This window comes from Plecotus auritus (genome assembly GCF_963455305.1).
Source record: "Plecotus auritus genome assembly, chromosome: 12".
NCBI classification, from domain to species: domain Eukaryota; kingdom Metazoa; phylum Chordata; class Mammalia; order Chiroptera; family Vespertilionidae; genus Plecotus; species Plecotus auritus.
Genome location: NC_137778.1, coordinates 13,959,819 through 13,981,712, shown reverse-complemented (window position 1 = coordinate 13,981,712; position 21,894 = coordinate 13,959,819). Strand labels below are relative to the sequence as shown.

Genomic DNA, 21,894 nt, shown 5'->3' with positions numbered 1-21,894 from the left:
GCATGGTATTCTCAAGATTCATAGTATTCCATTGTATATATATGTACCACATTTGTTTATCCAATCATCCATCCAAGGACACTTAGGTTATTTCCATGTCTTGGCTATTGTGAATAGTGCTGCAATGAACATCGGGATATAGATAACTTTATGAAGAAGTGTTTTCAAATTTTTCTGGTAGATACCCAGAAAAAGGATTGTTAGGTCATATGGTTAGGAGCCTCTGATTGCCTGGGATTGTTAGGTCATATGGTTAGGAGCCTCTGATGCCCTGTGGAATGAAACTGACCTAGCCCACTCCCTTTTCCACCTGAAAATATTTTCCTTTTTTTTCCCTCTGTTCTTAATTCTTTGAGGAATATCCATACTGTTTTCCATAGAGGCAGCACCAATTTGCATTTCCACCTTCAGTGTTACAAGTGTTCCCTTTTTCCACATCCTCTCCAACACTTGTTATTGCTTGTCTTATTGATAATAGTCATTCTAACAGGTGTAGGGTGGTATCCTATTGTGGTTTTGATATGCATTTCTGTTATAGCTAGTGACGTTGAGCATCCCTTTTCCAACCAGCTCTGCATCCCGGGCGGGGGAGGGGTGAGAGGGCTGACCTATATGGATTATGTCAATAGTTTCCCATGCTTTCTGGCTCCTGGCTGGCTTTAACTTGTGAGGTCTACCACCTTGAGCTGTCATAATAGCCTAGCTTTCCCCCCTTGCATAAAGTTTACATCTCCACCTTGCTCTCTTTGGGTTTGGATAGGTTTAGGTGGCTTAAAGTTTCCAACTGCTATTAACCCTGAGGTACTGCACTATCCCTGAGGTTTCCCTCAGTGGTGTGCTGGGGCAAGCTGAGCTGGCTGGGACTGCCTGTCAAGATTTGATCATGCACATCTCTTTCGTATTTCTGGTTTGGGGACCTCACCTTGGTAGCTTGAAATCTGCCATGGCGGAAGTATCTGCACCTCAGAAATTGGCAAATGCTATAATTCAGGGCTCCCACCCCCAATTCAGTGACCAGCACACCACTGCCAGTACCTTACCCAGGCCTTTGTCAATAACACTCCTCTAATTATCCATCTATGTGTGCCATTGTGTTCTTGCCAGGCCTCTGCCTATAGAACCAGATACTTAGTTAGGGAGCAGATATGGAGTTATGTGCTATGTAGACTGGGACAGCTAAAGCTAGATGGGAAGTTGGACATAACTTTCAAATGGACAGATGTGTCCCCTGCATTCCTGCCATGTCTGAGACAAAGTAGATGCTCAGATATGTGTTGTATGACACTGAGCTGCTCTGAGATTTCCTTCCTTCCACCCTATCCTTACTGAGCCATTTACCATGAAATTTTAAAATAACAGAGGAGGCAAATGTAAAACTAACTCAAAAAAATCTTTTTTTCTAGTACCATTTAATATTTTTACTTGCTTACTTTGAATGATATTTTTGGTGTTATTCAATAATAGTTTAAGAGTTTTGTTCAAAATACCTATAATGTATACAGATATACATTAAGGAAATATTACAACTGTAAAATGAGAATAATTGTTAATTAATTTATTGCACTACTTTTTAGTAAGTGATCACACAAATAAATATTTCCCAACAGTAATTTAACGTATCACTGACTCCTCTCCTTTATGAAGTGAAATATCATTGACTATAAAAAAGTCTCTGCATTTCTAACACAATTTCATGTATAGTCTCATTCTCTTCCATACTGCTTGTGAAACCTGTTTTAAAATCCTTTAATATGATGCATAATGAAGATGGAGGTCATGTTTTGGAAACCGTGCACTTAGGGATAAATACCCAGTAAATGCAGTGTTTGAGTGTGCTTTTCAAATTGAAATCTCTCTATTGCAATTTACTGGCTTAATAAAAAATGTATTTCAGTAGGATATTAAAATCAGAGACAAAGCAAATAACTGTTGAATCTCTACGGAGTTCAGTTTGTATTGTGCAAAGATTGGGCCCTTGACAATTTACAAGACTGATTTTCATGGAATTTTACTGTTGAAAAAACACAATGGAGCCACAAAGTGACTTGCTGATAATTAAGATTTTAGGTGTTTCATTTAGGTGTATTATATTGGCTAAGCTTCTGGTTTTTCATCCTATCCTCCTTTCTCTCCCAGACTACCAAATCTTGGTCTGTCCTTTTGTTTATTAAAAAATTAATTTCTGGTATAGATTTTATTTAGGTTCAGGCAAATCAAACTGTTGTTTCCTGCTTTTTGTTTACTGCTTAGAGACAAACCTCTTGTTCTCTTCCTTTATCTCCATCATTATTTTTTATTGTTTTCTATTATTTTTCTGAAATAAAGGAAAATACACTGAGTGGCCAGATTATTATGATCTCTGAACGCATAATAATCTGGCCACTCAGTGTGTGTGTGTGTGTGTGTGTGTGTGTGTGTGTGTATACATACACACACACTAGAGGCCCAATGCACGAAATTCGTGCATGGGAAGGGGGTCCCCTCAACTCAGCCTGCACTCTCTCCAATCTGGGACCCCTCAGGACCCCTGGCTCTAACTGCTCACCTGCCTGCCAGCCTGATCCCCCTAACTGCTCTCCCCTGCTGGCCTGATCCCCCTAAGTACTCTCCCCTGACAGCCTGTTCACCCTAACTGCTCTTCCCTGCTGGCCTGATCCCCCTAACTGCTCTCCCCTGCCTGCCTGATCGCCTCTAACCTCCTCTGCCTTGGCCCTGCCAACATGGCTTTGTTGGGAAGGATATCCGGAAGGACATCTGGAAGGTCATCCAGAAGATGTTCAGTATAATTGGCATATTACCCTTTTATTAGTATAGATGCCACCTTGTCCTAAAAATGCAGGTTGTTCCCAGGTTTTCCTATCGTGGAAGGGGAGCCCACAGTAGCATCTTGGGTTCTGACCAGGGCTTATGCACTTGTGCTTTATCTCAGCAGATGAGATTCCTAGTAGAAGACTCTTGGATGTACCTTGAACATTTCTATCGAATTTGCCAAATCATCCTCCAAAAATGTTGAACCACTTTAAACTCCCACCAGTAACCATGCGTGTGCCCTCCATCCCACTTTGATGCTAATATCATTGATTTCTCCCTAGAAGCTTCCCTCCCGTCAGCCGGGATTGCTTGGTACTGGAGCCAACCTCATTGTTCAGCTGGGGCCTTGATTTCCTGAGACAGAATTATGGAGGAGGAAAAATAGTTTTCCTCTACCTTTCTGAGTTCTTAGTGGAGGCCCTTGTAATGAAAGACAAATCATCAAGAGAAAAACAAAAGTTCATTAACATGTGTACCTCGTGTATATGTGGGAGATCCCAGGGAAAAATGAGTATAACTCCTTAAGGTGCCTTAGAATGCAGATTTAAATGCCTTCTTCCTAGGGAAAGGGGACGGGAGATGTAGGCCTCTTAGAGGAGAGTAAATGATTTTTAGGAAAGATGAATGGGGGTGGGGGGAAATAGTTTGTAACAAAGTTTGGGTGTGATGTCAACTTCTACTCTCCTGTCCTGTGACAGGAGTCAGTCTTCTTTGGCTGATGACACTTCTCCTGTGAAGGGGACCTATGACATTTAAGCTCCTTTAGGGGAGTCCGATTTTAGGCAGATCAGGAGACTTCAGTGAAAGCATCTGCATGCATTTGCTGTTTTTCAAGCATCTGCAGGTCAAGATCATCAATATAACAACACAGCATATGTTGGGGTGGCATGTTCTCTGACCTTCAGAATAAACCCAACAAAAGCTTGTTTCCTCTCAAGATGATTTGCCACAGCAGCGTTATTCTGTGGAGACGGTATTCTGACCAGACCTTCCTGGGAGTGGTCAGAACATACCCTGTGCTTGTAGAAAGGTGTGGGCCACATCACTAAATAAACCAGGGGCAGTTTTCTCATCTTGTGGAAAGGGAGATAAAGTTATGGTAATTTATCTCCCTTTCAACAGGTTTGTGTCTCCGCTGCCCTCCCCCACCCCCCCAGCAGCCCTAGCACCATGGTGGTGGGCCTTGGGGCTGTGGGGTGCCAGCCTCCTTGAGGGTTTGTGTCCAGATCTGGTCCCCTGCAGCTCCAGTGCTGCCATGGCAGGGCTTGGAGCTGCTGGGTGTCACTGCCTGGCCGCTATGGGCGTGGCCATCTTTGTTGGTAATTTGCATACTCCTATTGGCTGGTAGCATAACAGAGTGATGGTTAATTTGCATCTTACTCTTTTATTAGATAGGATATATATATATATATATATATATATATATATATATATATATCCTATATCTATCTATCTATATCTATCTATCTATCTATCTATCTATCTATCTATCTATATATATGAGGCCTGGTGCATGAATTCGTGCATGGGTGGGGTCCTGCCAGCCTGGCCAGGGGGAGGGGACATGGGTGGTTGGCCAGCCTGCCTGCTGGTCAAACTCCTGGTTGAGGGGATAATTTGCATATTAGCCTTTTATTATATAGGATATACATTGAGTGGCCAGGTTATTATTCGTTCAGAGATGATAATAATCTGGCCACTCAGTGTGTATTTTTACTCGAACTTGCTTTTTGTAAAAGCACTGATACCCTTAGGAATCTATAACATTGCAAAGGATTCTCTTGCAAGTAAAACTATTTGAAGTTATTAGAAGCACATTGTGGAGTTTTTACTGTAGCCCCCCTGAATAACCAGGGTTGGCAGAAAATAACAAATTTGTGTCAACCGCCTGCTGAATGTAGCTTTTATCTGTGTAATTGCCCAAACTGAGTCACTTTTCTAAGTCATTGCTTTGGTTCGTTTCTCCTTTGTTATCTGTGGTAATTAGGATGGAAAGCAATGTTCTAATAATTTCTTTTTAGAATATCTCTGCGTTATGTTTTATAGGCAAATGGTAGGTTTGGGATGATTTTGACACATCTGACTACCACAGCATAGCCTGGCTCATGCCCTATCAGCTGAAGTAGCTTTCTGTGGTGGGGGAGGGGAGTCTTTCCAATTTTTAGAGAAATGTTTGTTTTATCCTACAAGGAGGAAAACTGTATGTGGGCTGAGGGAGGTTGAATTTAGGAAACCTTACATTTGATTGCACACACTCTTGCAGCTGAAGACCCTCAGGGGGTAAAAAGGATCAGAGGGAGGCAGGAGACTCTAGCTCATTTGCATCAAAGACTGGAGACACAGGGAACTTTCAGATGAGAGCCAATAAATCATGGCTAGGGCAGCCAGGTTGAACCCACACATCTTACTGAACAATGTGGGAGGGACTTGTTCAGTGTAGACAATATGAATTTGGTGGCAGGCTTGGTGCTTCACAATAGGCCACTGGCAAATTGACTCAGATCTACCTAGATTCACTTCTTTATTTTATTTAATGGTTCTTCTCTCCTTTAAAAAGTCCCATCTCACTGAACAGCAAGGGGGAGACCAGGTATGGTGGACTCTGAACTTTCCAATTAGTGGTATCTCAAGCTCTTCCATTTTTAAATAATCTTTTTGGGTCTCTCTTGGGTTCAGATGCCAATTCTACCCATCCCATGGCTTCTCTCCAAGATGGTGTGTGGGGTGGAGGCAAGCACTTAGCCTACCTCTGGGGCCTCAGATCCCCAAATGCAAGGCCTTATTCTTCCCTCTAGTTTCTTGGGTCTCTAGCAATAGCCCTGGTGTGCTGGTCACTGGGTGACCAACTGATCTATGGGCTCAAGGGTGCAGCTGGTGAACCTAAGTTCCATTCTTTGAATTGTGAACAACTTGGTGTCCTGTCCCAATCCTACACATATTCTCTCTCTCTGTCTCTCTGTCTCTCTCTCTTTCTATCTCTCTCTTTCTCTCTCTCTTTCTTTCTTCCTCTCTCTCTCTCTCTCTCTCTCTCTCTCTCTCTCCCCTGCTCTGTAACTTGATAATCCAGGCTCTCACTGGTGCTGCAGCTCACCTCTTATATTTGCCTGAACCCCCAAGTTGATCCTTGCCTTGGGTGGTTTGGTAAGACATGGCCTTTGGTCACCTTACTCCACTGTGATAACCATCTGTTCATGCAGCTTCAGCAGCAGCAGCAGCAGCAGGGCAGTTGGGAGCTTCTGAATTCTTTGCAGACCCCATGGGAGCTGAGGGAGGCTCAGTGGTGCTAACAAAGCCAAGTTTGCTGTGTAGCACCTTTGAGTTGCCAATGGGTGTTCTCTCCCACCCCTGAGTCTCACATGGGGATCCAGGCACAAATTCTCCCCTCTTCTCCTCCGCTCCTGTCCCTCCCCCTCTCCTGTCACTGTGTGGAAGCAGGACTGTTATAGAAATACTGCATTTTAAGAAGAGTTTGTAAATGAGGGAAGAAACAAAACATTGCGAAGACTGACAGGAGAGGCCAAGCATTTATAGGAGGAAACCATTACTCCTACCCATGTCAGTATTTCCTGAGGGCATCCTTGTGTATCACAAGGTAAGTCATAATATATGATGACAATACTGGTAATGTTGACTCATCAATAAAAGATCTTGTTATACTATAGGAAGGCACATAAATATTAGGTGTAACAAAGATTTTCATAGAAATGGTCTGATTTTAGTATTTGAAATGGAATAAGAAGGAGAATGTGTAATATATGATTAAAAGCATGGATTTTGCAGCCAGATAGACCCAGGTTCAATCCCCACTCTCATCTGCTCTATTCCTCAGAAGCTCAGTTTCTTCATGGAATAAATGAAATCCATGACACTGCATTCAGCGAAGTAATATCACCTCATAAAGGTTGTTGTAAAGGTTAAAAAAACCCCTAATATATAATAAAGTACTTAGTACAGAGCCTGACACACAGTAAATATCAATAAATGCTACCCATTCTCAGTAATATGTAGAAGATAGCTTATGTGGAATCCCTTAGTTCCGATGCTATATGTGACGTTATGACATTTGTATGGGTATCTCTGATCTTGTAACATCTTGTGTTCTGGAATGTAATTTTCAGGTCAATTATTTGTAGTTCATAAATTGAAAGTAATCCAGAACATGCCCCCTTTCCAGCCAAGCAGAGTGGGGGGTCACATGTATGGGCTATGGCAGGTGAGCCAGGATGGATTTCTTTCCTGTTGGAGACAGATGGCCTTCTGACTGGGACTAGAATTCTTTCTTCCGTTGGCTCAAGTCCTTGGATAACGAGGGAATGCCTAGACCTTCTGTCACATCGTGGGACCTTGCTCCCCGCAAGCTCTCATTTCTTGCTTGGGTTAGCAGTAGATAAACTGCTTTGGAATTTTAAATTCTATGATGAGAAATCCTCTGAGTGGATGGTCAATAGCTGATGATTCTATTCTTACAGCACTTCCTATTTTTCTGTTTCCTTTCTAAAGTCAAAGAAAATGCTAGTGGACTTGTTTCCTCCCCAAAAAGGCTGTAGGTGAATATGCACCCCAGGGACAGTGGGAATGCTTGAGGAATGATGAATACCTTTAAAGGATGACCAGAATATTTCATGAGAAATTGCAATAATATCTGGAACTTGAAATATATCTTGGTTTCATTTTTTAGTAAATGAAAAATTTAATCAATAACTTAATCTTTCCTGATTAAATTCATTAAAAATTAAGAATATACTTATTTTTATCAAAGTAATATTTGCTCATGGTTAAAAAATCAAACTGAAAGGCTTATAAGGAAAACAAACACCCTATACCTTGTCCCTTTGCCCATTCTGCTAACCAAAGACCACATGTTCTAATTTTAGCTGATTCTTCTTATAGTTTCTTCCATGTCTCTAAATAACATGCATCACAACTATTTCTAGATTTATTAATTTTAGGTATCTCGTGGCTTCTGTTAATTTAGCTGAGGTTTTAGCTCACTTTATTTACTTTCTACCGCCTAAGATTATATTGCTCCCTTATTGGTTATTTTTTCCATTTTAAGTAAAATATTAATACCTTATTATAGCAACTCTAGATACCATCTCATGATTGTTCTCTCTTATTTCTCTAAGTTTATCATTTGTGTTTTTACAGTGTCAGAATTGATGAGGTTATATTCAGATACTTAATAATTAAATATTCCATGCTTGACTATGTTGGTTTTAAAAGTTGGAAATTAAGATGTTTATAATTATGACAATAATGTGACATAGTGTATTTTGATTTCCTTTCTTGCACAGCTTTTTTTTTGATGCTTCTAATTTCCTGCCCTCCAAACTATATACCTTTATTGAATTTTTATGTTGTTTATTCCTATGTAATTCACTTCTGAAACGTCTGTTCTCTGAATCATTTTGTATGGAATGCTTTCTATTAGTTTTCCCCTGCTTTCTACACTTGGAGCCATTTCCCTCTACTTCCCATGCTGTCTTATTTCTTGCTTTTCTCCCACATTTTTTGCTGATATACATTCTCAAGTAACTCCCCAAGAAAGGATATATGGAAAATAAATTACCTGGGTCTTTGCATACTTGAAAATATCATTATTCTATCCTCACATTTGATGGTTTTAAAATTTTAAACAGTCTTCTGGCCTTCTCCCATGTTCTTTCTGTTGTTTTTATTAGGTTGCATTTTGGTCCTTTGGATTGACCTTCTAAGTCTTTTTTTTTCTTATGTTTCTTATCTTTTTTTCCTTTTTTATCTTCTAATATTTATGCTGAATTTTAAATTTTTACTCACTTAAAAAATCATCACCCAGGATATGTTTTTATTGATATTTAGAGAGAAAGGAAGGGAAGGAGGAGTGGGAGAGATAGATAGATAGATAGATAGATAGAGATCAATGTGAGAGAGAAATAATGATTGGGTGCCTCCTGTATGCACCCTGACTGGGGATCAAAACTGCAACCTAGGTATGTGCCCTGACCAGGAATCAAACCTCCTAGCATGGGCAAATGTTAATCAGGGTCATGGAGGTCAATTTGTAGCTTCTGGCCCAAAGACTGACAAGCTGAAGATGCTGGATGGAGCCCAGAAGAAATTATCTTGGGATCTTTCTTGTGTCATATTACCAGAATACTTTCATCGAGATGAAAAATTCAGACTGGAAAATGTCTCATGGGAATCGCTGGATTGCTACAGGATCTGTTGGTTGGTTGGTTGGTTGACCATGTTTCCTTTGCTAACTTCTTCTTGGGGTAAAGTAACTGCAGTCAAATGATTCACTCTAAATCACTGTTCTTTTGGATTCCTGAAGAGCCACTTTCCTATTCAAGAGACTATTATGGATGGAAGCAAAATTACCTGGTATGGTTGACATTATTTATGTCCTCATTGAATCTCAAGTAATGTGCCCTTTTCTTCTTCTTCTTCTTTTTTTAACAGATACTAATTTTGTGTTGGGGAACGCGCAGATAGTGGACTGGCCTATTGTGTACAGCAATGATGGATTTTGCAAGCTCTCTGGCTATCACAGGGCAGAAGTTATGCAAAAAAGCAGTACCTGCAGGTATTTATGATTGGGGCTGTTCTGTTGGACAATCTATCATCGCATCTTTTGGAAAAAGAAAATGGCTTACTCAGGGTGGGAATTACCTTTCTCTCATTCAATGTTTATTCAGGAATATTTATGGCAATGTCTTCTCCATGTCACGCACTGTACTGGGAAAATAAAAGACTTACAACATGTTTCCCACAACTGCTGAACTCCCAGTCAGTAAGATGCGGGGAGGGGAGGGCCTAGAAAAACTCAGAAAAATCATTTTATCTATAAAATGTGAACTCGGAAATCGATAAGGTGTTAGATAAAACTGAATGTGAAAGTTAGAAGATTAAATAAAATGAAATAAAATTTTAGATGATTAATTTGTAGGATTTGTGGCTATTTTAGAGAATACAACGTTGGAAACAAGGGCCTTGTTCGTAGACCTTTTCATCAGAAAAAGAGAAGCGCACCCATATTTTGTTGCCTTCCAATTCTCGTTAAAGCTCTCTCTGATCCCTAACTCAGAGGCAGAGGCAAATGGTGCTAACTGTGTAACTTGTGTATTGGGCAGGGTTACTTACCAAGCAGCACCCTTGGGCAGTGGTGTTAGAACAGCTCTTTCAAAGTGTCTTCAAGGTGTTGAGTGGGTCACGGACCCTGCCTCCTGCCCTGCATTTCCCTGCAGTGCCCTGGCAGGTCTGCGCTCAGCACAGCCTTAGGCTCCTCGCACTCCCCTCTTTTTCCTGAGTCCTCTGCCTTCAGTGTGTTTGCAAGAAGCGGAATCATTTTCCTAATCCTTCCAAATCAAGAAATAACCTCATCTACGAAGAGTGGAAAACGCTGTGTGACCCAGGCATCATTTTTGGTTTTCAGAGACGATGCATTTTCATGCTATGAAGTCAGCCAAATAACTAGTTTGGATAAAAAGTATGAAATGCTTTGAAAATATTATTATTTTCTTAAACTTTAGGTTTTAGGGACTGGGAAATAGAAAGTTTAAGATTTCCCATGCCCAATGCTCAAAGATTAAGAAATTATAACTCTTAAGTAATACAATAGAATCCTCTTACATTCGTGGTATGCTTTTCTCCTCATGAGTGTCTACGTCTAGATCTACATCTACACGTGCACATATGCCATCAGAACTAATTGGGAGAGTTAGCTTCACTTTTTAGTGGGACTTGAGCATCTTTCCTTACTTTTCTTGCTTCTTATTGGTTATAATCAGATACTTTAAGAAAATCAGATACATTTACTCATTTAGCCAACTTTAAAAAACAAACAAACCATACAATCCTAAGAAGCTCATTTACTTCCCTGAAGCGGTCCCTTCTCCAGAAATAAGGTGAACCTACCTTGTGCCAGCTATCCTCCGCGTCGCTCAGGAGCCTCTGTCGCTTAATTCTTGCATTGCAGGCATGTGAGGTAGAATGCCCAGGAACAGGAATCTTACACTACAGCGTAAGAAAGTACAACGGAGAATGAAAGCTGGGTGTCATTATGGCCCTTCATTTATCTGAAGACTCCATTCTGCGGGCATTTGTTTAATCTTGTGAAGTAAATTGCCGGCATTTAGAGCCGGCATCACATCACTTAAATGGAGGTCACTTACCTAGCAAATTAACTCGGAGAAAGTGGGAGAAAGCTCAAAAAGGCCTCTGAACAACCGGCTAAATAAAATGGTCATCGAGCTGAAGTTGTTACCTCCTAGGAGGAATCCTCTTGTTCGTGGCAGGGCTAATTTAGGCTTGATCTATTCTTTTTAAAGACAATTCAACAAGCTGGTTTATAGATGAGGAGCTCACCCAGAGGCCAAGAGACGGGCGTAGGGAAACCACAGGTAACAACAGCTCTCACTGGGCCGGGAAGGGACATAGGAATAAAGGTGACACAGATTCATGAAGTCCACAGCTAGCACACTTTCCTTACAGGAGCCCGCAGCAAGCCCAAGGCTGTTCCAGTATCAAGCTAAGCATGGCGCTCGACCTGGTGGTTGAGGAATTGCACTCCATATCCTCTGAGGTTCTTCTTAGCTCTGAAATGCTATGATGCAGCGAGTCATCAAGAATCAGATTTGCATTTGGTATGCACCATTTTAGAAGACGGGGAGTGTCTTGTTCAGGGACCCGTGCCCCTGCTTCCACATTCCCTAAGACTTGGGGGCTGCGTGTTGCTGTCTTTGTTATTGTTGCCTGAAGGCCTGGGGTGGGCAGGATAGATGGTCCCTGGATCTATGGGGAGCCTTTGTCAGAAGACTGGCTTTTCCAGCTCCATCGAGACATAGCTTTTCTTCTCTTTCATTTTATTAATGTCCTGTGCCATGGCTCGCTCTGCCTCGTTGGGGGTGTATCCTGTCCCTGGAGGGACAAACCCTCGTCTTTAGACCATAGTCAGTGGGGACCAGGAAAATGGAAAGTTCTGGCAGATTTTCTGCATCTGCTGAGAACCAGTACTCGTAGGCAGGAGTTCCTGCCCTCTAGGAGTTTTGTCTAATTTTCCCCATGCTGCTGCTTTACCCACCTAGTCTTCTTTTCTCTAAACGTGAGCAAGAAGGAGTGAGAATTTGTAGGATTTCATCAATTTTTTAACTCAATGCTTCCCCTCTTCTTTTGAGGGGGGGCAGAGGGTAGGAGAACAGCTACATAGATTAGTGGCTGAATCTTCTGGTCCTTTAACTCTGTCTTAATGTTTAGGACATCAAATTGCATCTCTTTTCTTATTTGATTGGAGACCTTTTGTGATTCCCCCACCCCCCTAAACTTGTGTTTATTTTGCTGTGAATTAGAAGAAGAAAAATCTGTGGTCAATTTCCTCTGCATCTTTCCTAAGAGTTCTTTCAGGATGACGTTTAAATCCCTCATGGCTTCTAAGGCCATGCTCTCCTCCAGGACCGGGCTGTGCTTACCTCTCTGTGTCATCTGCTGCAGGTTTCCCCCCGTGGTCTATATTCCAGTCATACTGGACCGAGCTGCACTCAGTTCCAGACTTAACCTCACTCTCATCTCTGTGCCTTTGCACATGCTCACCTTTTGCCTGGAATGTTCTTTTCTTGCTAATTTCCTCTTTGGATCTCATTTGTCCTTACCTCTGGGAAGCCTTCTCTGACCACCCAGAGAGTGCTGTATGACTGTTCTGTGTTGTCTGATCCCTTATGTGTTGTCATACTGTTTTCTGATCTACACTTTTCCAGTGTGTCTTTCTTATTGGACTGTTTATTTTGGGGAATAGTGATGGAGTCTTGATCACAGTTGAATTAATAAATCCTTTTGGAATGTTTTCTGTGTGTGGTCTGCATAGCACAGTGCTAGGTATAGAACAGACATTTCATATATGCTGGTAGAATAATAAATATTTGCTAATCTAACTTGAGCTCTTTTGTTGATTTGCAGTTTTATGTATGGGGAGCTGACTGATAAAGATACAATTGAAAAGGTGCGGCAAACATTTGAGAACTACGAGATGAATTCCTTTGAGATTTTGATGTACAAGAAGAACAGTGAGTATTCAGACCATTCTGAACCATGTCTTAATGTGCTTGGCATAGTAAAACATCTCGCTCCCTCTGTTGCTGTCTTGGGTTTTCTTCTCTCCCGTCAGCTAAATGTTGTTACTTGAACCCATTGTGTGTGTTGGGAAAAATGAATTGATGAGTCAGACTATTTCTCCTGGGAACATTTGAACGTGTCACTAGCCAATCGTAATCATTTTCCTGCCCAGAGTTAGTGTTTTTCCTGTTGGTTTATTCATGGTGAATTGCTGGCTTAAGGCACTTGTAGACTATACACCTTCTAGGGGGAAGGGAAGGGAAGGGATGGGGCAGAAATTCTGTGTGGTTCATCTTTGTATTTACCTTTCACAGCTCTTGGCACAGCAGGTAACACCAGCAGGTGCCCAGTTAAGAGTTTCTGACTCCAATTTTGTTCTCCTAGTGACCTCAGTTTTCCATTATAGACAATATTGATATTCACAGTGCATTGTTAATTTGTATTTGTTTTGGCTACTTCCACAAAGTACGTTAAAGAAGTTTGAGGGCAGTCCCCATGCACAAGGATAAAGCTTGCTTTTCTGAGGAGAATGGAGAGCAGCTATGTTAGAAGTATGGGGCATGGGCAAAGGGCCACAGCAGGACTGCAGAGGTGTCCAATAGTGCTTTGTTTTAACAACGCGGTTTTGTTGGTAAAGCATCCTGTCCTTTATATATAGGATTGGATGGTAGGTCATACGTTCAATAGAACATTTCCAGAGTGGTCCCAGAGGCACAGGGGGATAAGTGTTTATTTTGGTGGCGTTCCAAGAGACGTGTTTTGCTCTGGAAAGCAGCGGGCACGTGCTGCTTTGATCTGGAAGGACCCAGGACTTGTTTTCAGCCTGGCGTGTTGGAGGAGGCAGGTTTGGTGGGTCACTTGTGCAGATGCCGGTCTGGAGATCAGCTCTGGGCGTGCACAAATCCAAGAAGTTGGTCCTGTAGGTTTCACGTTAGAGATGTTGCCTCGCTCCATCTCTCTCCTTCAGCCGGTGGGTCTAGCGACCCACCCGCTAGTCAGCATAAGAGGAAGGAGGTGAACGACCGTGAAAGCCACGCCAGTCCTTCCTCTCTGGGGAACACGGCCGAGGGCGGCAGCTCTGACCAGGAACCCGCCGCGGCGGCCTTCTCCGCACGTGCGTCCAGCGGACGGAGTGTTAAAGGTTTTCCACACCAGCAGCTTCGCGTACTGGGTGGTGTGAATTTCCCCACCACACACAATACTAATTGGGTAGGTGTATCACCAAAAGAATTTTTGCATTTCTATTCTGCTGCGGAGGTTTCAAGCTTAATCAGACTGCGCATTTATCTTGCTCAAATTCACCGATATGTGTTTGGCACCAAAGGGAGAGAGAAGGAAACATAATTTAAACAGAGTTAGTGATTTCACTTGCCACTGCCTTCAGTGAGCATCTGCCCTCGAGGGAGGATAAGATGAGAAAAGGGAATTTGCTCTTTCCTCAGCTGCCTCCAGGATGAAGGTCTCATTGAATCTCACGCACTGAAGGCGATTCTGGTGTACGGAGTTCTGTTCTTAAGTAGACGTTGCCCCTGTGTGTGAGTCAGTTAGTTCAGCTGAGTTCTACAAAGAGTCCGCATCCCTTCCCTCCCTGGAGGTTGACTGAGTGGGCTCACTGAGAGACGCATGCCAGCTTGGGCACAGGGCTCTACCGGGACCCGGGATTGAATGTGCACAGGCCGATGCACTAACTGCTAAGCAACACTGATCAGGGCTAGGCTTTTTTTTTTTTTTAATGGCCTTTTATTGACCTACTATGTCAGACACTAGGCTTGCTGCCAGGAATGTGGTTTTAGCAAGATATACACAGCTTCTACTCTTATAGCATTTGCAGGGGTGGGGGCAGCATCCACAGGACAGAGTCATAGTGTCTTTTTTTTTTTAAAGACCATTCATTTATTTATTTAAAAATATTTTTATTGATTTCAGAGAGGAAGGGAGAGGGAGAGGGAGAGAGAGAGAGAAACATCAATGATGAGAGAGAACCATTGATTGGCTGCCTCCTATATGCCCCCCCACTGGGGATCGAGCTAGAAACCCAAGCATGTGCCCTGACTGGGAATCGAACCATGACCTGGTTCATAGGCTGATGCTCAACCACTGAGCCACGCCGGTCGGGTGAGCCAAAGTGTCTTGCTGGTGATAGCATATAGGGGAGATACTTACCCTCAGCTTAGGAGGTCAGGGAAGGAAGTCATCCTTGCAGACAGGAAGTCCATGCAGAAACTGGAGGATAGGTGGGAGTTAGGCAAAGAGAAGGGCAAAGAGTACCCCAGGCTGTTGGAATGCTTAATTGAGTTTGTGATGCCACTTGCCATTGCCTTCAGTGAGGAGGTAGCAGGTGAGAGTGAGGAACAACAGGGCTTCTCAGACTTGGACATGCCTGAGAAGTCACCTGAGAATCGAACTACTATTTCCATTCAGTAGGTCTGGGGAAGGTCAGAGATTCTGCTCCCAGGTGATGGTGATGCTGCTGGTCCACCTGTCACACTTTGAGGAGCCAGGACAGAAAGCAGCTAGTGAAGGCTGGCTTCCAGGCCTAGGGTGTGTCTTTCTTATTTTAAATTAAAATATGTATTTTATTGATTTCAGAGAGGAAGGGAGAGGGAGAGAGAGACAAAATTAATGATGAGAGAGGATCATTGATTGGTTGCCTCCTGCACGCCCCTACTGAGGATCGAGCCCACAACCTGGACATGTGCCCTTGGCTGGAATCAAACCCGGGACCCTTCAGTCTGCAGGCTGATGCTCTATCCACTGAGCCAAGCCAGCTAGGGTGTGTCTTTCTTTATGGCCAACTCCCTGCACCCAGCATGGTGCCTGACACAGAAAGTGTTCCACCAAAACTCATGGAGTAATTACATAAAAATGTAAGTGAGGGGTGGCCAATGGGGCTGCAAGGTTACTAAGGGCTGATGACACAGCTACATTAAAGAGTTTGGAATTTTTCTTAGGAGCAGTAGTGGTGGGGAAAGAGGGTGGGGGTGAGGGGCATGGAGGACCTTTAAGCAGGGTTAAGCAGATAATCAGATTTTCACGTTAGAAAGATGATTCCAGTAGAGTGTGGGGATGGAAGAGGGAGCATTGGAGACTGGAGATGGTGGCTGTTAGGAACCATCCTGCTGGTGACTAGATGAGTGTGGCCTCTTCAGGGGACCAGGCAGTTGAGAGGGTGAGATGTGGGTGGCGGGGAGAATGGGGGGAGGAGCCTGAGTGCAGGACTTTGTCTGTGGTGCCCACTAATTGGCTCTTCCGAGTTTGCCCAGCCCCAGGCAGTGCCCAGGAGGTGGGAAGCACCACTTTTACTGTCAGGACTCCTGTCTGGTCTGAAGTATATCTCTCCAAGAATCTAGCAAAGAGCCTGGCCTGGAGGAGCTGCCCAGCGAATGTTTGTTTTAGTAACTTTGAAAGGATAGTCCCCAAGCAACAGATGAGTGAAAGAAAAGTATGAGATTCAGAGGGAGGGCATTGAAGCCGGGAATGAGCAGTGTGGGGCTGGACTGACAGGCGATGCCCTGGAAAACCAGACTGAACCTACGTGGATGGGAGGAGAGGAAGGAGGAGGCAGAGTTTGCTTCTGCTTTCAAACTTTTGGTTCATTAGATGGAAACTTTCAGCATTTTGAAGCAGTGTAGGGTCCCACGGGAGAAACGTCAACCCCGTGGAGATTTTTAAAATGTGAAATGTCATCATCTAAAAGAGTGCTTATTTTTCTTTCTCATTTTTAAATTAATGCATGTTTACTATGGAGAATACATGAGGGTATATAGAAGAAAAGCAATCACGCCAAAGCCTCAAAGACTCAGAGAAATACTCCTGTACTCTTAGCTTTTTGGTGTGTTTCCTTTCATTTTTTGCCTGTGCACATGTTACATAATTGATATTTTGACATAGATGCAATTTGCAATCATACAATTATGTAATCTTCATCACAAAAATTTCCCCATCATTAAAATTCCCCATAAACATCGTTTAGAAAGTAGTTTATTGATACTTCCTCTATTGTTGGGTATTTACAAGGCTCTAAATTTTCTTTATTAAACACATGTTAAAGTGAATATCTTTGTGCAAAGATATTTTGTGGACTTCATGAAATTTTTCCTAGAAGTTGAGTGTTACTGTGTCAAAGATTATGAACTAAGATTTCTGAGACATTTTGCCAAATAGTGTTCTGGGAAATTGAACCCATTTCCAAGTTCAGTTGAAGATTATGAGCATCTGACTCATCATACCATATTAGCATTTAATAGGATAACTTATCAAATTGCCTACAATTAAATTTTTTTTTGTTTAGTGAGTATTTTTAATGCTAGTGAGATTGAATAGTTTTCCTACTTACTATTTTAAATTACTCTTTTATGTTAATTGTTCAGATTCTTTGCCCATATATTCTATTTAATTCTGGTGTTTTTCTTACTTATTTTTATAAGCTTTTTAATAAATTGTCTTGATAATTTTTTCTCCTCTCCCATTTTTTAGTATTTGCAAGGATAACTTTGTAGAAAGGACCTTCTTTGATAAGCGTTAATGTTTTTCTAACCTTTTGGGGAGTTGGGAGTAGAAGGCTTCATGGTGTGCTTTGGAGTGAGTATATGGAATATTCATATCTTGAAGGATGGATTATTTGACAGGTCTATGCCTACTGGCCAATAAACCTGGGCATTTTGGTAGCGCTCTATATTTTGTATTGTTACTTAAGTATTTCTCAGTATGCTAGAACATTTTCTTACATAAATGACAGTCATCATTAATAAACTCATTCAGTAAATATTCAGGCAGTCGCTATTGTGCTAGTCAGTCACTTTTTCCATTTTCCAAGCAAGAAAATCAAGAAGTATCAGCCCTGAATGAAAGCACTACACCCTCCAGGTCGCACTCCCCAGTGTGTGACCAACTCCACAACTTATGGCAAGGCAGGTGGCCCCGAGTTCTGGAGCTCTGGGACAGATTCTCCTTCAGGGAAGCTTTCTGCCAAGCCAGCAAGGAGGAGCTGCTGGCCAAGTACTTATTGATTACCTACTGCAGGCCTGTGGGTATCTAGATGTAAGAAACTGACTCTGCCTTTGAGAAGGTTACAATCTAGTTGTGGAGATGAATGTAATAGGAAAACAATCTTATTTTGCCTGTTTTCCTAATGGATTGTCTTTCACTTATTCAGTGTGAAGAGCTGCTTAGATTAAGGGATATTGATAAATCACACACATAATGAAAAATATTTCTCCTATTTAAATTTTTCTTTATATGTATATATAGAGAAGCATAACATTTTTAAGTCAGGGTTTTCCTTTGTGTTTTTGAACTTTAATGCTTAGGAATTTATTTATTATTATTTTTATGTGGCTTTATTGATTTTAGAAAGAAGAGAGAGGGAGAGAGAAATAGAAACATCAATGAGAGAGAAACATCAATTGGCTGCCTCCTGCATGCCCCCTACTAGGGATTGAGCCTGCAAATCAGGCACGTGCCCTGACTGGGAATCGAATCTGGTGACCTCTTGATCTGTGGGACAATGCTCAACCAACTGAGCCATACTGGCCGGGCAGGAATTTATTTTTATATGTTATGTGGCATAGTAATCTAACTTCATTTACTTTCCACATTGTCTATTCGGTTGTCTCAGTATAGCTGTCCTTCCTTATCTGCGGGGGGATACATTACAAGACCCCCCATAGGTGTCTGAAACCCTGAATAGTATTGAAACCCACATATATTGTCCCGCCTTTTCACCTAAGGGAAGCACTTGACGGCTTCTCATTGGCATGTCTGAATTGCCAGCATCCCTACTCTTGCACTTTGGAGACATTATTAAGTAAAATAAGGGTTCCTGGAACACAAGCACTGTAATACTGCGGCAGTCGATTTGATCACCGAGACAGCTACTAAGTGACTAGTGGGTAGGGAGTACATACAGAGTGGAGATGCTGGACAAAGGGGTGGTTCACATCCTGTCAGCATGGCAGGACCAACAAGATTTCATCCCCGTACTCAGTACAGTTCGAGATTTCACCACGCTATTCAGGACGATGTGCAATTTAAAACTTACGAAGTGTTTATTTCTGGAATTTTCCATTAAATAAAATTGACCGCAGGTAACTGAAACCACGGAAAATGAAACCACAATAATGGGGGATTTCTGTACTATTTTTAAAGAAAACAGCTCTTTCCTTCTAATTTGAAATGCCCTTTTCTTTATATGCTAAATTTCTACACATTCCTGGGTTTGTTTCTCTCCTCTCCTTTCCAAGAAATCCTTTTGTAATTTTTATTTTTTTCAGAGAGGAAGGAAGAGGGAGAGGAAGATAGAAACATCAGTGATGAGAGAGAATCATTGATTGGCTGCCTCCTGCACACCCCCTACTGGGGATTAAGCCTGCAACATGGGCATGTGCCTTGACCGTCATCAAACCCCGGATCCTTCAATCGCAGGCCAACATGCTATCCACTGAGCCAAACCAGCTAGGGCATCCTTTTGTAATTTATTAGATATGTAAGTTTGATTAAAAATGCTTGCCCACTGGTCTTCCCCACATTTAAAATGGGGATAATGTCTTAGTAGCCATTTCATCTCACAGAGTTGTGAGAAGTAAACCATGTGTCAGGGCTTGGCTTCATTGTGGTAAGCACTCAATAAATGATATCACTATTTTTATTGTTGCCTTTTTTAGGGCCAATGCCAGTGGCCCTTCATTACTGCAGTAGGTAGTTCCTGTCATTTTTCTTTTCAAAAATTTCTTGGCCATTCTACTTTTATTTTTCAATTTGAATTGAATTTCCATTCATCAAGCTCCAAGGAAAACAAAGGGAAAAAGAATAATTGATATTCTGATTAAAATTGTATTAAGTTTATATATTAAATGGGGAGGTCTGACATTTTACAAAATTGAATTTTCTTATCTACAAGCAGTGTAACTCTCTCTATTTAGATTTTGCTTTTTGTTCTTTAATCAAATTTTTATTACATAGAGGTGTAAGCATTGATTTTTTTCCCTAGCTTTCCCGTTGTTTTGGGTGAGACTGGCCCCCTTCCTTTAAAACGGTTGGAGGCAGGTTCGGAGTTTCATTAAATGCCTTGACATATATTCTCTTTTTAAGTCATCCAAACAACCCTGTGAGGTGAGATTGAGCATTTCAATCGGACAGGTGAAGAATTTAAAAGGAAGGGAGAAAGGAAAGTAATAGTTTTAAATACCTATGTATCAAACATATTTTATCTTAAGTAGGTCTATTATCCCCATTTAAAAACCAGGAAAACTGATTCCTAGGGAAGTTAAAGTGACCTGGCCAAGCCACAAAATAAACAAAGAGATAGGGCTCAAACCCAGGGCTTGGGATTCCAAATCAGTTGTTCTAATGGCCAGTGGCCAACTATGTCCCCCTGGTGCTGTCTCATCCTCTCTGCACTAGTCATTTGTCTTAATGAAGTTGACCGCAGGCCACTGGTCTGTTTCCTGGGGCAGGCTGCCATGCCCTGGTCCAGCCTCTGGACCTATCCGAATGCCCAGCTCATGCAGCCCTTCCCAAGAGCCAATCGCAGTGGTTTGGCCGATTCTCTTGTTGTTGAATGTAGCCTGGCTGCCTGGTTACAGAGAGTACCTGGGAGAAGGCCCAGGACCAGGGAGAAGATGATGGAGGCCCAAAATACTCACATACACCTGAGCCTTGCTGTTTTGTTATCTGACTGCTGGGGTTGAAAAACCCCACCGCCAGGCTAGGTGTCAGGTTCTTCAGTACATGACCCAAGGGAGCTATGTAGGGGGCGAGAAGCATAGAGTGACCAGAAGGAGGAGCTTGACCTGAACTGCCCCTCCGGTGGGCATCCTCCGCCAGAAAAGAGCTGCTCTCACAGCAGTAGCAGCAGCCTTTGCTCTCAGGATTGTCAGATGCTGTTTCTCCTGGATGTGTGTATTGATCTTCCTTTAGTAGAAAGTTTATCATTGTCTCTTTGTCCTTTTCACAGAAAGAGGACCTCAAATACTTGCTTTTCTTGGTTTTTCCACTGCAGATAGTTGGGCGAGGAGGCAGAATTTTAATTGTGTGCATTTATTTGTGCATTTATTTTCTTTCTTATATCTTTATGGAATGGATCCTGCTGCAAAGTCTGGATTCTAGAAGAGATCCCTCTAGGCCAGCTGCCCTGTGCAGATCTAGGTCTGAACGGAGTCAAAGGGCTTGGATATGTATAAATGGGCATATATATATATATATATGTATATATATATATATACACACATATATATACATATACATACACACACATATATATATACACATACATATACACACATACACACACACACATATATATATATACACACACATACATATATATGTGTATATATATGTATATATAGCTTTTCTCTTAAGAGGAAAAGCTGGTCTGTGACACCTAGGAGGGACTCATGTTGTCTTTTGGAAGAATTTCAGAGCTGACACTTTAAACCCATTCTTCTTGCTTTTCTAGATTGCTTGGGTAGTGATAATTTGGGAGAGAGGCAGTTCTGAGTGACTGTGAAGACACTGGAAGCAGGATTTATTACTTTGAAACTCAGCAAGCATTTCTAGAGCACCTACCCTGCCAAGGTGGTTGAGTTTCACCACTTCAGGATGGCGGCCCCTGGAGTTGAGTAATGCAGTGGCCTGATGTGACCCTCATTAGATGCCATTGGAATATGGGGTGCTGGATGATAAGGCAGAAAGTAGATCAGATCTCCTTGGAGTGGATTATGATCTAGTTAAAGAGACAGTTCTCAATTGTAAAGGTTTGGTGGGGTCATTACATGGGACCATCTTTTCCTGCCTGTGAACAGAACTGATTGAGAGAGATGTACAAATTGGGCAAATGGAGGATAAAACATCATCTTTATGACTAGTAAAGCTGATCCTGGAAAATGTAGTTCATATCTGTGGGCAAGAGAGTTTTGTGAAAATAAAGGGAACCTCAACTAAAATAGAGTTGGGAGGGCCTGTAGGGGGAGCTCTCACAGCCTACCACTCATCATC

At 42.0% G+C, this 21,894-nt stretch overlaps 1 protein-coding gene across 2 annotated transcripts in view; it reads left to right on the top strand.

Annotated features, from left to right (window-relative positions):
• KCNH1 (potassium voltage-gated channel subfamily H member 1) overlaps positions 1-21,894 on the top strand; it is a 260,944-nt gene that overhangs the window by 8,654 nt on the left and 230,396 nt on the right. For both annotated transcript variants that reach the window (XM_080649229.1, XM_080649228.1), the window contains exons 2-3: positions 9,253-9,376; positions 12,742-12,848. In XM_080649229.1, coding sequence (XP_080505355.1) covers positions 9,253-9,376; positions 12,742-12,848 — 231 coding nt within the window. The remainder of the gene's footprint in view (positions 1-9,252; positions 9,377-12,741; positions 12,849-21,894) is intronic.